The sequence below is a fragment of the Corythoichthys intestinalis genome, chromosome 5 (assembly GCF_030265065.1).
Source record: "Corythoichthys intestinalis isolate RoL2023-P3 chromosome 5, ASM3026506v1, whole genome shotgun sequence".
In the NCBI taxonomy this organism is placed as follows: domain Eukaryota; kingdom Metazoa; phylum Chordata; class Actinopteri; order Syngnathiformes; family Syngnathidae; genus Corythoichthys; species Corythoichthys intestinalis.
This window is the reverse complement of record NC_080399.1, coordinates 12107685-12125733: the sequence shown is the minus strand read 5'-3', so window position 1 is coordinate 12125733 and position 18049 is coordinate 12107685. Positions and strand designations below refer to the sequence as shown.

The following is an 18049-nucleotide window of genomic DNA, read 5'->3' as shown; positions in this document are numbered from 1 at the left end:
GGAGAGTCTGTCCATAGGATAACAATCAGTCGTACACTGCACAAATCTGGCCTTTATGGAAGAGTGGCAAGAAGAAAGCCATTTCTCAAAGATATCCATAAAAAGTCTCGTTTAAAGTTTGCCACAAGCCACCTGGGAAACAAACCAAACGTGTGGAAGAAGGTGCTCTGGTCAGATGAAACCAAAATTGAACTTTTTGGCCACAATGCAAAACGATATGTTTGGCGTAAAAGCAACACAGCTCATCACCCTGAACACACCATCCCCACTGTCAAACATGGTGGTGGCAGCATCATGGTTTGGGCCTGCTTTTCTTCAGCAGGGACAGGGAAGATGGTTAAAATTGACGGGAAGATGGATGCAGCCAAATACAGGAACATTCTGGAAGAAAACCTGTTGGTATCTGCACAAGACCTGAGACTGGGACGGAGATTTATCTTCCAACAGGACAATGATCCAAAACATAAAGCCAAATCTACAATGGAATGGTTCAAAAATAAACGTATCCAGGTGTTAGAATGGCCAAGTCAAAGTCCAGACCTGAATCCAATCGAGAATCCGTGGAAAGAGTTGAAGTCTGCTGTTCACAAACACTCTCCATCCAACCTCACTGAGCTCGAGCTGTTTTGCAAGGAAGAATGGGCAAGAATGTCAGTCTCTCGATGTGCAAAACTGATAGAAACATACCCCAAGCGACTTGCAGCTGTAATTGGAGCAAAAGGTGGCGCTACAAAGTATTAACGCAAGGGGGCCGAATAATATTGCACGCCCCACTTTTCAGTTTTTTATTTGTTAAAAAAGTTTAAATTAGCCAATAAATTTTGTTCCACTTCACGATTGTGTCCCACTTGTTGTTGATTCTTGCCAAAAAATTAAAATTTTATATCTTTATGTTTGAAGCCTGAAATGTGGCGAAAGGTTGCAAGGTTCAAGGGGGCCGAATACTTTTGCAAGGCACTGTATTTTAAAAAGCTTGGTAAAAGTCCAATACAGTAAGAAACGCATTTCGAGCTAACGGGAGACGGAAGAGTGACGCAAGGGTAACAAAGTGCGCCACAGGCGGGAGGAAGGCTGCGGGCTGAAGGCTGCAAGCCATACGTGAAGAAAACATGAGCTCACAATGCTTTCCTCACTCCGCCACGCTGCGAGCACCCCATCGCAACCTGAGGACAACAGTGGCTCAGAGGCAGTGCTGGTAACATCTTTACAACTAATTACGTTTGAATAAAACAACACAATCCGGGCAAACAAGTGAAAACCTCAGAGAGATGATTGTATATTAACATAAGTTGAAAAGAGGAGCTGATGTTTGGAGGTGTGACTCCAGGGCGCAGCTTTGAGATTTAGCAGAAAGCAAAAAGAAGACAAAAAAACACTTTTTGAAAAATGATTAAAATCTATACACACAGTTGTTCTGTGTTTGCCGTGTGTATATTTAAAACTGCTGATGGTTAAATAAATGCCTTGTTTTATGACGAGCTCGTAATGAATGCGAATTATTATATTTTAGTGTTTTATTCAAACTCACAACTGTGGGGAAATGCTGAAGCAAGCAGGTGTCTACAAACATGTACGTCTTTTACACTATCCTGCAGCAGTTCACTGTCCCTTGCCCTGTCCATGCTACCACAACTACGTAAAGCGTGGCGTAAAGTACACACTGAATGATGATGTGCTCTGTCTTCTGCACACAAATTTTCGACTTCCGAAGCAGCGAGTGAACAGGAAAAACATGCATACTCGGATCCTTGTCCTGAGCAATGACGTGATTTAATGAATTGAGTTTTTTACTGGGGATGATTCTCCCGCTATTGTTTTGTGGGGTTAAATTTCTAGTACAATTTTGTGAGTGTAATAGAAAATACCAATCACAAAAGTGTGTTTTGAGCAAAAATGTGCCTGTTCTGTACTCATGTGTCACTCACTCCGCTGCACTAACATATTTGAAACAGTATTAGAAATGTGCTTCAAATCTCAACCAATCAAGAGTCAGCAAAACCAAAAAACAAACAAAAAAATCACATGCTGTTGCCTTAATGCACATTTAAACAAACAAACAAAAAATAGCATGGGAAAAATATATAAATTGAAATATGACTTTAACAATGGCAGTCAGCATTAACAAATCCACAACAGGAATGGCGATGCAACCTACTACGAAGCTGCGCAACCTTGAGATGAATGTTCGTCGGGAGTCAGCAAGGAATGAAAACTGCGACGAGGATTAGGTCGACAAAAGGAGGGTGGTGGACACGGCCTACCATCAGTCCTCAGCTATTCCCTATCTTCTGGATCGAATCAATTGAATAAACTAACTACTGAATTATGAACTAATCTACTGGATCTATGGACTATTGGGAAAATGAACAATCAGAGGGGATGGTTATTATATAAAAAAAAAATTTTTAAAGAATTTTTTTTTTTTTTAACTTGTAATAACTACGAAATCTGAATGTCGAAATCTGAATTGATATTCGATATTTTCTGCGTCCTATATGGTATACTGGGAACAGGTTTCAATAAGCTTCGGCTTCTCCCGTCAGCCCTTTTCTTTTTGGGTTGAATTAATTGTAAACACATATAAATGATGTATGTTTATTTGGATTTGTCATGCCTGAAGGGAAAATAAATAAATACAATTAATTAAAATAATAATAATAATCTTGAAAAGGCTTCTAGGACGTCTTGTGTATTGAAGTAAAATACTATTAGATTGGAAGTAGCCAATCAGAATTCACCCTGTATTTGAGCGAGCGGTGAAAAAATGTTTTACAAGAAATTTATTACAAATTCTGGCAAAAAAAACAGACATTTTGTGCACACAAAGTATATTCTTGTTCACACAGAACAAATAGTTGTGCACTCAAAACTCGCGCTGCAGCTATCGATTATTTTAGAAGTCGATTATTCGATGAACTAATTAGTTCGAATAATCGAGTAATCAGAGAAGGAACATAAAAAATTAAAATTCCTGAGCTGAGCCTCAAACGGTAAATAAATAAATGAATGTGGATCTAAGTACAACAAAATAACAACTGGCTAACTTACATAGCAAAAGTCCGCTAGCTTTAATGCTATAAAATGCTAACTTTTTTTTTTTTTTTTTTTTTTTTTTTACAATACTCTTAACAAATGGTTTAAACACATATTCCCACCAAAAAAAAAAAAAAAAAAAAAAAAAAACGGCTAAATATACCTATAAACAAAATTACGAATGCATTAGAAAAAACATTAGCTCAAACAAAAACTTAGCTTATGTTTGTCTTAAAAGGGAGCAGCCAGATTCGGCCAAGTGAAATGAATTGTATCATATTCACTGTTGCCACTAGAGGGCAGTGTATCCATCGAAATCAACAAAACTAAATGCAAACACTTTCAAAACAAACCATTACAACGTCGCTTTAATTAAACGAATACTCAAAGCAGCAAAATTTATTTCAAATCTTTTTTCTAATTGATTTACTCGAGTTAATTGATTAATCGTTGCAGCACTACTCAAAACACACTTTTGCGCTAAGTGTTACCCAATATGTACAGTAAATGCAATTATGGCAACAACAAAAATCAAACGCCATATTGCTGCTGTGCAAGTTTCGCTTCTGTAAGATACCCACCGAAAAGAGACGCTTTAGAAGATGAATGAATTATTTTATTTTATTTTATTTTTCCCCACATAGCACATGCACGTCATTGTTGTATTGCTTAATGGCAGAGGCTGAAAATTAAGCAGCAGAAACGCATTAAAGACCAACATTTTGCACTTTTATTCTATGATAAAAATTATGACTTTTGTAGCATTTCATTACAAATATATATATATATATATTTAGAGTTTATGTTTTTTGGGGCCTATAGTCTCTTATTAATATTAGGTGAAGTAAAAAAAAAAAAATCTGGAAAAATCATAAATCCATTTTTTTGGGTGAAAAGACATTTTGTTTTCAGATAGTGTCATCGGATATTACAGTCAGGCATACACGCTAACCACTGCACCTCTCCGCCACCGAAACCTTTTGAGAATGACGAAGCATTTAGTGCTCATCTGGAAAAGCAAAGAGCAAAGTCTTTTTCCTGCTGCACTGTAAACTTAGCTCATGCTGATCTTGTAATTTCCTCTGTCCAGCCTCTCAGCTGCACTGTAAAACCTGATGTGTCCACTGTGTGCGTTTGCGTGTGTGCGCATTGGGGGTTAGAGTCAGAGTTGTATTACAGTGCTGCTGATGAGTCGGCCGGCTGCGAGGCTGATACCTCCGCAGCATCCAGCCCATTGACCAGCCCTTTAAATAAAGCCTTCGATCTTGCAGCGCAGCACGGAAGGTCACCGCCTGCCTCTGGTTACCCTGACGCTCTGTCTGGCCTCATTCCAGTTGGAGTGACCTGAGTCCTATCGAGACCTCTTAGGCCTCTCCAACCAGGCCGAAGTATCATTAGAATGCATTTTGCTTACTGACAACTAGGCTTTTGGTATGCATTTTTTGGTGCTTGTGTGTAAGCATGTGCCGGTATGAGAGTCCGACGGTATGATAACCTTAAGCAAAAATATCACGGTATCACGGTATTGCAATTACAGCTCTAAAATGTGTTACTTTGAGATATAGAGGTAAAAAAAAACAACTTTTTTTCCATTAAACAACATTTTTATTTTTCAAAGTATATTAACATATTGGAAAATAGGTATAATGTTAAGTTAAAATAAAGTAAATAACAAAAAAATAACTGAAATAGTCTAAATAATATGAAAATAAATGCAGTCATTTAGGTGAGCGTAAACCCACAACCACAGCTCAACATTATTACCATCAGAACAAAAATAATTGAATTAGTTTCTATTAAAAAGCACGTGTGTATGACTCGTATCATGTTTACACAATACACACACTCTCTTTCTCAACACAGACATTTGCCAGAGAGAAAAAAACACCACGTTTTACCACCGCTAGACACACTAAATACGCTGGAGTTATCTCTCGTAGCTGGTGGGAAACGTTCATGACAGTGTTTACTAACCTTTAATTTTGTATAAATGCGAAATCATATTGAAGGTACTGCCTCCTCAGCAGCCACCCTCCGCAAACATGTTTTACATGTCGGTTGGCCCTCCTCCTCTGAGCCGTCTGTAAGTTTTCTTTAGCTTAAGTATTCCCATACCAGCAATTTCGTTTTCTCTGATGGGGGAAAAAGTTCAGGAATTTCACCTCCTCCAGCCATCATGTAGCACAGCTGACTCACTGACACTGAGCAACAACTGGGATGTAAGGGATTTCTTACTGCATTTTAGGGACATAAAAAATGACTATTTTTAACTGTACCTGCTGTATTTATTAAGGATTTTGCATAGGTTTTTGGGCTGCGGAACGAATTAATCAAATTATAATGTATTCTTATGGGAAAATCCCACTTGACACACGACCATTTCGTCATACGAACCATGTCCTAGAAATAATTAAATTCGTATGTAGAGGCACAACTGTATGTTAAATAGGCAGATTTTTCTTCCTTGATAAAAAATGTTAATTAGGTTTCAGCATTTACAGTCAAAAACACTAGTGTTGTGTATATGGTCAACACTAATGTTCACTAATGTAGCTTCCAATACTAATTCCGACACCCGGCTGTGTGGTATCGGCCAATGCCGATACTGTACCGATATGTTTTTTTTTTTTTTTTTTTTTTTAAAAGTATACATTTTTTCTTTTAATCATAAATTATCATACTAAACTTGACTATACTTACTCGAAAGTTAATTGCTATCGTGGCTTGGTCAGACACTCATTGTCTGCCATTGATGGTACCAAATGAACTTTTATTTGCTGCAAGCCTCCCACTTCAAATGAATTGGACACCTACTCATAGACTTCACCATCAGTTGACGGAGCTCGGGGCTGATCCATAGGAGGCCTATTTTCAAAAACTCAAAATCCAAATATTTTCAAAACCAAAGCTGCTAGCGACCTAAAACCAAAACAGGCACCTCCCTTAGGCATATATGAGTTTCCATGAGCAGCGACGTCAAAATATTCAAAGTCGTTCCCTAATAAAATTTTATTTTTCTATATAAGTATAACAAAACTTAAAATGGCTGTATAATCCTCAAATTTTATATCTATATTTTCAGGATAAATAGCAATACTTAACATTCTATTCTATTCTATTCTATTCTATAATATAGTTTTTGCCCAAAAAAGCAACTTTTTAAAAACATTTTTTTAGGAACTTAATACTTGAGTAAAACATGCAGAATCGTCCTAATTTTACTCAACAAAAGAAAAATTAGCATTTTTCTTTATACAATCGCAACTCATTGAGGTGGAATTCCACTATTGTGTAGAGATACAAAATCCAACATGGCGGCTGTAACAAAACAAAGAGCGTTTTAAGTTGAAAATTATAGTAAATAAATGCTTAAATCGCAGAATTTCTAAAGATATTAACGTAAAAGAGTCTAGATTCTTGGTTAAAAGCAAAAAAGGGGCAGTTATCGTTCATTTTACATAAATATTTCAAGCCAAAGTTACGGTGTTGTGTAATCCAACATGGCGGTTGTCACGAAACAGAGGTTTTTAAATTGAAAATTCTCGTAAATAAATGCTTAAATCGTGGAATTTTTATAGATATGAACGTAAAACACTCTACACTCTTGGTTAAAAGCAAAAAAAACAGGTACTTATCATTCATTTTACGTACATATTTCAAGCTAAAGTTAGGCTAATTTTTTCCATTTCACTGTATTCACAACGTTTCAAAGTGCGTTTATGGTGCGAAAAATATAATAATTACCTTGAATCCTCGACCAAATCACTCTAGAAAGTCCTGCCTGCTTGTATGCCGTAAAATCTTCGTCCTATTTCCACATAAATCTGGCGTTAGAACGCAACGTGTGTTTGAGTTTATTACAGTGACAGCCAACTCAACGTTCGGCCTGGGTCGGCCCCCTACGGGAAGGCGTGGCGCACTGTCCCTGGGACCCGTCTTGTCAACTGATGGTGGAGTCAATGACATATTACTGAAAAAATTCAGAAATTCAAAGAAGGATGATTGGACACCACATGATTGGATGTCGACCATCATCTGGCGAAGAGCGTCAAGTGCTCCATTTTCATGGCGGTCTGCGTATCTGTCAGCCACCTTGAGTAGGGTGAAAGTATGTACGTATTGCGCACCATTGTCACGTTAATTCTTAGTACTAGTCGATAGTGAGGACATCCTTTTAGTGCCGTATCGGTGCAACATTAGTCAACACTGAGTCCAGGGTTGGTGATTTAGCCAATCAGGAAGCGCCCTGAGCTCGCACTGTTGCCAGACAGAACTACGCAGTAATCACTTGTTTGAATAACTTGTCTTCCAACTCATTCATTGCAAGAAAAATGAGAGCAATTTAGCTACAAGCTAAGTGAACAGTTAGCCATTCTTCTATCTTTTCCAACTCTTTTATGTTTATGCTTTAGTCTCCCCTCGCGTCTGCTGTGTCAGTCAGATATGAACTATAAATAAAGTACCAAAAAATAAATACATGCCCAGTGTCTGGCTCCTCGGTGGGAGCAGAGCGGGGTGAAGGAGGTTCACAGGGTCAGCGCATGAAGTGAAAGGTTTTCCCCCATGAGCGCGCCTTATGTCAGATCCCCTCCTGTCAATCAAGCACTTCTTGTCAGACAGCAGAGAGCGAGAGAGAGGAAGGGGTGTGGCTGCCCACGGAGCTAAATATCAAACGTGAATTGCATCTAATCATAAAAGTCTCCGTGGAGGGTCTGCTGTCAAAAAATATGCACGGAAATAAATCGGTACGAGCAAGTGTTTTGTCTGTAAAAGGATTTAAGATCATTTCTACATGGATTTATCTGACTAAATGGTCCTGTTTGAATTTGTTCTTTACGTTTGGTGGCTCTCCAAAAGAGAAAACATAAATTCACAATTGACAAGAGTGAAAAGAAACAGTGATTTTCTATTTTAAAATGTCTTACCACATTCAAAGGCTACACAAACCTACCTTTGTGGTATACAGTACACTATAATAACAGCAAATGGACTGAGGCTGTCATTTTAAGTATTTGAGTCAAAGATGCAGGTTACCTCTGACTGAAGGAGGAGGGACGTTGAATTCCAAATTCTCTATCACAGATGGAGGAATTTTCTCGACGTCCTGCAATGCAGAAGACAGTGACTTGGATTGAGAAGATAAAAATAGTCGACTGTATAAAGAAGACATACTGCATTTTAATTGACTCACATGCTTTATTATTAACCATACAGTAAGGAAATATTTCCTAATTATGGCATGAAGAAACAAAATAGTATAACCTTGATACATATTCTTTTAACCTGTTGAAGCCTGAATTTACATTTTAAAAATATACATAAAGCATTTGAGGTATACATTAGAACATAAAAATAGTATGAATAAAAAAAAAATATAAAAACAGTTTAAAAGCAATAAAAGTCTAGATAATTAGTGCAAATAAATTATAAGTAATTTCAAAAATCAAACTGTAGAAATTTAATCATAAGTTCCTCCTCATTTATTTTCTATATTTACAGATAAAAATATTTTTTTCTTTTTTGTTGTTTACTTTTAGTTATTTTATTATTGTTTCCATGTATTCCACCAGGTATTTTTTTTTAATGTATATTTGCTTCTAATAATTTCAGGCATCAAGGGGTTAATAGACAAACGTCACTCAAAACTGTCAAGAAAAACTGAAGTCATAAATCTTCATAAACAAATAATACTGGTCCGCGAGCTTCCGGAGAGAGAAACAAGGAACCGGAGTGACAAAGCAGATTAGTGCCTGCTTCAATCCAACTGCGTCTAACAATAAGAACCATTCACGTCCCCGTAATCCGACTTGGGCCAAATGGACTCTGACCCGTTCGGTTACGCTGGAGCACCCAGTAGCAGCAAAGTGAAGTGTGACGATTTTAACTTTGTGGATGGATTAAAGCCAAGAGAGTCACAAAGTGTCACCAGAAGGTTTATGTTGAATTTTGTACAAAAAAAGTAATGGAGTACCTTGGAAATGTTTTATGGTTTGCTTGTATTATCATTATTGTAATTTATTCATATTTTTACTCATTTATTTTGGCCCCAAGTTACACTCTAAAGTAGTTTTTACATAGTATTTAACTCATTGTATATGCCATTGATGGCGATAGACATCCAATTCATTTAAACTAGGAGGACCGGCCATGAATGCTCATCTATCAGTGTCATAGTCATCCAATTCATTTTGACTGGGAAGGACAAATGACCCAAAATTCTTTCGTCCCTCCCATTCAAAAACTTTTGTGAATATGCTATTAGGCTAACTATATGCAAAACCAACAAAAAGACAAAGCACATACAAACACAAAAGGCATCATTGATAAGGGATTAAACAAAATGCACATTGATCTAAAGAGTTTAGAAGATTAAAATTTTGCTTGTTCGTATACCGCAGGTAATACAGCCAAATTACGCAACAGAAATGTTTGTACAATCAGTGCAAAAATCACTTTTATGGAGCCATTTTTTAATTGTTTGTCGTGATGTTTATCTTCACATTATATTTCCTATAAGTGATGATTGACAGCACTGTTGAACACATTTTTTGTTGTTTGTTGTTTGACAAAATGAATTTTTGGATGCCGAATCCAAAACGGATCTGTTTTTCTCTATCATGTTTTCAAGTTTTCTACTATCAATTGTCAAGTTTTTGAACTATTGTTTCGCCTTTTCTTAAATTTTTTTTTTTTAATTACAGTGCTAACAGTTGTAGTGACTTCATTTTGTCTACAGTTATATATTAGTTGATTTTTTTTCTTTTATCACAGGCTGTGATTAATGAAAAATATAACTAATACTGTGCTAACATATGTGCTTCTTTTATGAAAAAATAAAAATAAATGAAAAAAGTGACATGCAATGAAATTCACTGCAAAAAATACCACTTCTAAAACGGGTAAAAAAAATATTTGAAATGAGATTTGTTTATAACAAGTAAAAAAAAATTCTGCCAATGGAACAAGCAATTTTTGTCTCGCTAAGAATTCTTAAAATAAGACATTCATTCGAGATGAACAAGTAAAACAAAACTATTTTCAAGAACTCGTTGAACTAGTAAAATATAACTAGTTTCGAGATCTCATTCATCCTGAATGGATGTCTTATTTTAAGAATTCTTACCAAGACATAAATTGCTTGTTCCATTGGCAAAATGTTCTTGTCATAAGCAAATCTTATGTCATTTCACGTAATTTTTTACTCGTTTTAGAAGTGGCATTTTTTTTTCCAGTGTACTGTATAGGAAAAACAAGCATGGGTGCAATATTTATTAAACTCAGTTATGTTTTTACACAGGATATGTCTAGTTGTGTGCATGTAGTAACAACATAGAGGAAAAACTGAGATCAGTTATAAAATTCTGCATCCCCAAAATTTGTTAAAAACAGCTGTGTATCAGCAATATGACAAATCATATTAACATTCTGCATTATTTTACAAGTTAAAACCTTGCTCAGAAAACCAGTCCAACAGCACATGTGAACCGGTAACATATGCGTGTTTCTTTTTCCTAAAAACACACACTCATGGATTGACAGGTGTGTCACGGGGCCCACACGCTACATAGCAGCAGCATGTGGGGTCAAGGCCTTTCCCAGGTGCAAATGAAAGAAAGAGGGCGGTAACATTTGGAAGCCGCGCACAACATGGCGGGTCACCTTGCCTTGCTTTTCAGATCAATGTCTGTTTGACTGGCAGAGAGACACACAAAGCGGGTGAATCACCTCTGCGTGGCTTCATTGAGATGCAGCTAGAAACGCGCAAGACTCGGGCTCGCCTCCAGCACCGCAACCGCTGTGCGCGCACACACGCATTAGCATGACGTGCGCTTTCTTCTTCCTTCATGTTCCCTGCATGCGGTCTAAAACGCACACGTTCCACTTTTAACTCAATGGCAGTGAATGACTTAGGAGAAGAAATAAACATGCTGGCCACACTAGATCACTTTTCTTAGCTTAGGACCCCAGAAATAAAACCTAAATCTACAAGGTCGTTAATCGTGCTTAGCTTACGCGTTAGCCAGTTAGCGCAAGTGATCATTCGACCAAATTCCCACTATCACGATACCTCCTCTCGCTATACACACGCTCCGTTTTCTTCTAAAAATGTCAGAACAAGTTGAATTATGAGTGTTTCAAATGAATGGCACATAACTCAGGGCGAGACAGTCTGACACGGACGCGCCGCGGCGTGACGTGAATGCGAGTCGTTTAAATCACTTTAAATGTAAATGTTTATTGTGCCGACGGATGCAGATGAAGATCGGGTAGAGGAGATTGGAATAGAACGTGAAAAAAGAAGAAGAAAATGTTCTGTAAATCGAGAACAAGACGCTAACGCTAAAACACTTCCCGCTATTGATAACAACATATTGGATTTTCTCCATCTCCGGCATTTATTACCTCTTCCGTTTTGGGCTGACATGACCAAAGTACAGAACAAGCTCCACAATGTCACCATCAAATGACTTATTCCCATAGATTTAATGCACTTAGCACACCCTCGTCCTACGGCGCACAAGGTCAAATCAAAGGCACAGACGGGTGGTCAGTCGAGCACTCCGGCAAATGGACGACGAACGGTGAGGCGCGTCCTTTTTTGCCGCTAATTCCAAGGCATTAAAGTGAGCTACGCAGCCATGATTCACATGTCAATACTGATACATTTCAAAGTGATTTCCCATAGTTGACCTGAAAAGTGCGCGGACCCGATATGGTGACAGGGGACAACTGCATTATCTTTAATAACTTCACAAGGCAGACTGCAAAGTGAGTGACGAGTCAATACGTAAGCGAGACGGGGAATGGAATTACTAGATTAATCCATTGGCTGCCATTGACATTGATAGACGTCCAATCCATTTAGACTGGGGAGGGCTGGCAGCGATCGTACGATCGCTGCCAACCCTCCCAGTCAAAATGGATTAGACGTCTATCATCGTTAATGGAAGTGAATATGTTAATAATGCTCACAACTCTTTCCTGTATGCACAAACATAAAAACCACAAATTTTACACATCATAATCAGCAGCATAGAAATGTTCACCGTATTTTTCTGAATATAAGTCGCACCAGCCAAAAAATGCACAATGACCAGGAAAGAAAAACATAAGTCTCACTGGAGTATAAATCACTTTTTTTCAGTTGAGTTATTTTACCCTGTGATTGGCTGGCAACAAGTTCAGATTATACCATGGCTTCTGCTCAGAGTTAACTGGGGATAGCGGTACAGAAGATGAATGAATAAACGAATGAACGTTATTTTATCAGAGACCAAGAACAAACATGCAATTCAGTAATCACAATAAAATGTAGACGAACCGGCTAAATTTATGTGGAATATTTAAACATAAACAACGCAACGTCTTTTAATCTCACACAAAATCTGTTAAAGTCATCTTCAGTATTAGTTCTGATCAATTCCGCCAATTCTCAAAGTACGGGGCGCGCCTAGAGCGCCTTTCTTGCTGCTGTTAGTGTGAAAAAAAATGTATGCATTAGTCGCAGGCCTGGCCAAACTATTAAAAAAAAGTGCTTTCAGTACTTATGTTCCGGAAAATACTAGGACAGACATAAATCAGCCAACGGTCACACTCACAAGGCTTCTCCAGGTCAATGTGTACTATATGTGTGTGTTCAGTCCAATAAGAAGTGAGCATAAGTGCATTCAAATATTCCATCAAGATGAAAAGTTGTAACAATTTTCAATATATTTGATCCAGAAAATACTGTAACCAGAACACTATATCATATCGGAGAGGAATAAATTAGCCGACAACCACACTCACAAGGCTTCTCCAGATCAACATGTATATGTGTGTGTTCAGTACAATAAGAAGTGAGCATAAGTGCGTTCAAATATTCCACCAAGATGGAAAATTGTAACAATTTTCAATACATTTGAAGGAAAAAGCAATAAAGCTTCAGCCTATTGTGACCACACGCACACAGCATGTGTTGCATGCATGGTGACCTTGTACAGCACCTCCGTTCTTTAAAGACAGTCTGCTGCAGGTCTTAACGACTTTGAACGTCTCATGTGGCCTTTATGTACTATAACGTGCATTTTTTTACATCTACATGGAATGTTAAAATATATATATATATTTTTTTTATTGAAAAGAGTAAAATAGAATTTTGAATATGAATGGCATTATACAGTAAGGCATTTGTTTCAAATACGTTTCTACAAGTGAATGTTGAAGAAAAATAAACATTAACAGCATGCATTTTCCTCCATTAAACTTGATTCAATTTTAATGTTATAAAAAAAAAAAAATACATGTTACATTTTTTTCCATTTTGTCTTTTTTTCCCCCGAATCCAACAAGTGGACATTCGACGAGTTAAAAAGTTTACTCAAAAATTAATCATTGGCTAAATCCTTTGCAGAAACACATGCAGAGTATTTGCTTTTACAATGTACTAAAATGTTAAAAGAATTACACTTTTTCGTCGAGGAGTTCACATTTTCGCTGTGCGCAACAGGTGAAGGCCACCAGCTTTAACCATATTAAAAATAACATTTTAGAAATGAATATTAAACGCTTATCAGTTCATATAAATAAATGAATGATAATACAATTTGAGTGTGTTAATTTTCGCTGTGTTAAATCGGTGCGTAAAATGCGCATTTCCTTCCACTCTTGTGACTCAATTTTTTTTTTTATCTTAAAAAGCCAAACTCCAAACATCTAATGATAAATAAAATATGGTCAGGAGAATTTTTTTTCCCATTCATGTTTATTGTGAATGGCGTTTATTCAAGAGCATTTTTAAAAGCGCGTGTCGCCACTTCACCGAGACCACAAAGAGGACATCACAATAATGATGCACAATAACACTAACACATAAGTGATTTTCCAGTCAAGAGGTGATTTTTGCAACCACTCGTTGATGCATTGATCTAATTCGTTTATGTGTAATTAATCAGGGTGAAATAAAAAGGTGTGTTTGTGAATCCTCAGTAAACAGTCGATTTATTTCGGTGTCATCCCGACCTGAGTTCAGCTCCAAGGGGACGCGGAAAATTGTGGTCAGGGTCCAGATGACGCGTGGATGTGGTCCAGATCCAATAAAAGGCGATGAGGCTGAGCAATGCAGCCCCCCCAAAATTCAAACAAACATTTAAAACAAATAAAGCGAGAAAGGAAAACATGACCAGCATGCATGTGTTCACAGTGGTTTAGTTTTTCTGTACAGAAATGATCCAAACTTTAAGTTTGGATGTTTTCACTGAAAGGGAAAGAGGAGATGGTGGTTTTGAAAATGAGCAAATAAAGTAGTTTACATATACTGCACGGGGAAAATGGATTGAGGTCTGCTGACAAAATGATAAGCAACGACATGAAACATGAGGAGCTTGAGATGTAAAAGCCAAACTCCAAAGTCCGCTAAGTCCACAATCAATTGAGCTCGTGCAGAGACGCAAACACATTTGTCCTCAATTGCCGTTTTTACTCTAAACGGGGTGCGCGCAATTTAAGAGTTTGTTTGGAAAAAAAGACAAAACTTTTTTTGGGTTTGACGCCGGGACTCACATGAAAAACTCCGGGGATGAGGGGTTGTGGTCGCTGCCGGAGCCTCCGTTTTCTCGGAAGCCGGTGGTGATGAGCTTCTCGTACTTCTCTTTGTAGGCGTCCCTCTCCCTAGCCAGCCGGGAGATCTCCTGCTTGAGGTGGTCCACCTGCTGGATGAGCTGCGTCTTCTCGCCCTCCAGGACGTGCCGTTGCTGCACCCGCTTGTAGCGGCACGACTGGGCATAGCCGCGGTTCTTTAGCGTCCTCCTCTTCTGCTTGAGGCGGATGACCTCCTCCTTGCTGACCCCGCGGAGCTGCCGGTTGAGCTCCCGCACCGACATGGTCACCAGCTGCTCGTCCGAGAAGCGCTCGTCCAGGCGCAGGTGCGGGTGGTGGTGATGGTGGTGGTTGTGGTGGTGGTTCCCCCCCGCGCCGCCGCCGCTTCCGCCTCCTCCTCCGCCGCCGCCGGACTGGGACCCGGACCCGGAGGACGGGTGGTGTGCCCCCGCGTGGTGGTGGTGGTGATGATGGTGGTGGTGGGGGGCGCCGGTCTGCGCGGCGGCAGCGGCGATGACCGCCGACACCACGGCGGCCGCCGAGCCCATCTCCTCGCCGGCCATGGCGCCCGCCGGCGCCGCCCCCCCGGCGAACTGCTGCCCCCTGGCATAGCCGTCGAAGCTCTGGAGCGGGTGGCTGCTGCTGATCAGCGCCTCTACGGCGTCCTCCGGGCTGAAGCCCAGAGCCTCGGGGTTGAGCTGCTGTTGGTAGCCGGTCATCCAGTAGAAATCCTCCAAGTGCGCCTTCTGCTCGCTCCCTGATCCCGGACTGGGCGCCGAGAAGCTTGGAGAGGGGGGAACCGAGCTGCAGGGCGTGCTCATCGGGGTGGAAGACAGGGATCCCCCGGCGACCAGGCGGCTGCACTGGCTGATGCTGCGATCGGGCTCCAGCGGCTCCTTTTTCACTTCAAACTTCATCAGATCGAAGTCATTAACATATTCCATGGCCAGGGGACTGGTGGGCAGGTCGGAGTTGCTCATTGCCAGCTCTGATGCCATCCTCTTGCTGTTGACAGTCCTCCAAAGGGGGTGAGGAGCACCTGTCAAAGTGGGCTGTTGAGACACGCACTGAGCCAGCTTGATTTCTTTATTTATTTGGAGCGCACCGAATAAAAAATGGAAGAAAAAAAGTAGTACTCTCGCGCTCCTCGCACTAATTGCGCAGCGCTCTTTGCTTCAGGAGAGAAGTTTGGGTGTTTTTTTCAATGTGTTCCCCTTCGCTGTGACGCAGTGGAGCAGCGGCGGTGTTCCCTGCCTCTCTCCCGGCGTGCGCGAGTCTGAGCGCCGCTCTGCCTCTTTCTGCCATTTAACACTTCATGGCTCCTTTTAGGATTAGCGCACCAATTTGAGGAGGCTCACGTATGTGTCCCGGGCAAATAGTTGCTTGACGCTGCTGCTGCTGCCGATGGAGGAGGAGGAGCAGGAGGGGAGAAGAAGGGTTGGAAGGGTGGAGAAAAGGAAAAAAAGAAGAAAACTCCACCCAGGGATTGATAGATTTTTTTTTCTTTATTCAGATTTAAAAAGCGGTCCTCATTTTGAAGCGATGTGACGTCACAAAGATGAAATTGAACAAGACTGCCTATATATGAGATGCTGGATCGTATTATACCATAACACAAGGTTTGCGAAATGGACAAAAGGTATTTTAACATGATATGTATTTAGTCTTGGAGTTGTGGCTTGGGTGAAGTTTGTATTTTTTCTTAATCACAATAATAGGACAAGAATAACGTTAAAAACAGTGCCCATAAAGGTGCATTGTTGCTTCCATGTAGGTTGCATTGAAATATAACAATATTATATTGATAAAAGAAGACAAAAAGAAGCAGACAACAAACAAAAAACAGAGCCATGAGGTGAACATGTGCTCCCCGGTCGTACTACGTGACAGTTTCTAGAAACCCAATGTCGCCCCCTTTTGATACAAATTAGTAATTCATAGAGGGGCTTAAACAGTCTTTTTTTCCAGTTCAATTTCCAAGACATTTTATTCGAGGTTAAATAAATAAGGGGGGGCATGACACATTTTTAAAAAAATATTTCCAAACTAAAAAACAAAACAAAAAAACATCTAACTGGGAGTGCTCGCAATTAGTAACAATGTTTCTTTCATTAACTGGCATCCCAATGAGTAGCCAAATACAGTGGAGAAAATATACAAATTTTCCCACTAAACACTTTTATTGTCACCTAGTCATTTTTGTTCATAGTTGATTGATCAGCTTATTTAGCACAGATATATTATTTTCTGTCGTGCTGCTTTGGACTTTACATTTTATCTGTAAATTTGTTTTGGAACCAAAAATGATTTAGTGAAAATATTTGGACTATCACTACAACGTAAATATTTCTTGTTTCAAAAGTAAAAGCGTGTTTTGCAAATATGTTATTTACCTCAATGGCAAAGACAACACTGCTGAACAGAATTTTGTCGGACAGCTGTCAAATTTTGGGGGCGGAGTCAACTGACCTCAGTTTTTGAAATATAGGATCACTATTCTTTAATGAAAAAAAAATGGAAAAAAAAAACCATATGGTACGTGCTTGTTTTACTAAATAAAATAAAAGGAGGTATTGCTATACAGTGGGGCAAATAAGTTTAGTAAACCACCAATTGTGCAAGTTCTCCTACTTGAAAAGATTAGAGAGGTCTGTAATTGTCAACATGGGCAAACCTCAACCATGAGAGACAAAATGTGGGAAAGAAGAAAAAAATAACATTGTTTGATTTTTAAAGAATTTATTTCCAAAGTAGAGTGGGAAAATAAGTATTTGGTCACCTACAAACAAGCAAGATTTCTGGCTGTCAAAGAGGTCTAACTTCTTCTAACGAGGTCTAACAAGGCTCCACTCATTACCTGGATTAATAGCACCTGTTTTAAGTCATTATCGGTATAAAAGACACCTGTCCACAACCTCGGTCGGTCACACTCCAAACTCCACTATGGCCAAGACCAAAGAGCTGTCGAAGGACACCAGAGACAAAATTGTAAACCTGCACCAGGCTGAGAAGCCTGAATCTGCAACAGGTAAAACGCTTGGTGTAAAGAAATCAACTGTGGGAGCAATTATTAGAAAATGGAAGACATAAAAGACCACTGATAATCTCCCTCGATCTGGGGCTCCATGCAAGATCTCACACCGTGGCGTCAAAATTATAACAAGAACGGTGAGCAAAAATCCCAGAACCACACGGGGGGACCTAGTGAATGACCTACAGAGAGCTGGTACCACAGTAACAAAGGCTACTATCAGTAACACAATGCGCCACCAGGGACTCAAATCCTGCACTGCCAGACGTGCAGAAGAAAGTACACGTCGTCCAGGCCCGTCTGCGGTTCGCTAGACAGCATTTGGATGATCCAGAAGAGTACTGGGAGAATGTGTTATGGTCAGATGAAGCCAAAATAGAACTTTTTGGTAGAAACACAGGTTCTCGT

General features: G+C 39.4%; 1 protein-coding gene across 1 annotated transcript in view; it reads right to left on the bottom strand.

Annotated features, from left to right (window-relative positions):
* LOC130915853 (transcription factor Maf-like) overlaps nucleotides 1-15967 on the bottom strand; it is a 127951-nt gene extending 111984 nt beyond the window's left edge. Inside the window, exons 1-2 of the mRNA XM_057836010.1 lie at nucleotides 14575-15967; nucleotides 8068-8137 (exon numbers count right to left, since the gene is read on the bottom strand). Of these exons, the coding sequence (XP_057691993.1) occupies nucleotides 8110-8137; nucleotides 14575-15608 (1062 nt within the window). The 5' untranslated portion in view covers nucleotides 15609-15967 and the 3' untranslated portion in view covers nucleotides 8068-8109. The remainder of the gene's footprint in view (nucleotides 1-8067; nucleotides 8138-14574) is intronic.
* Nucleotides 15968-18049: the final 2082 nt, after the last annotated feature.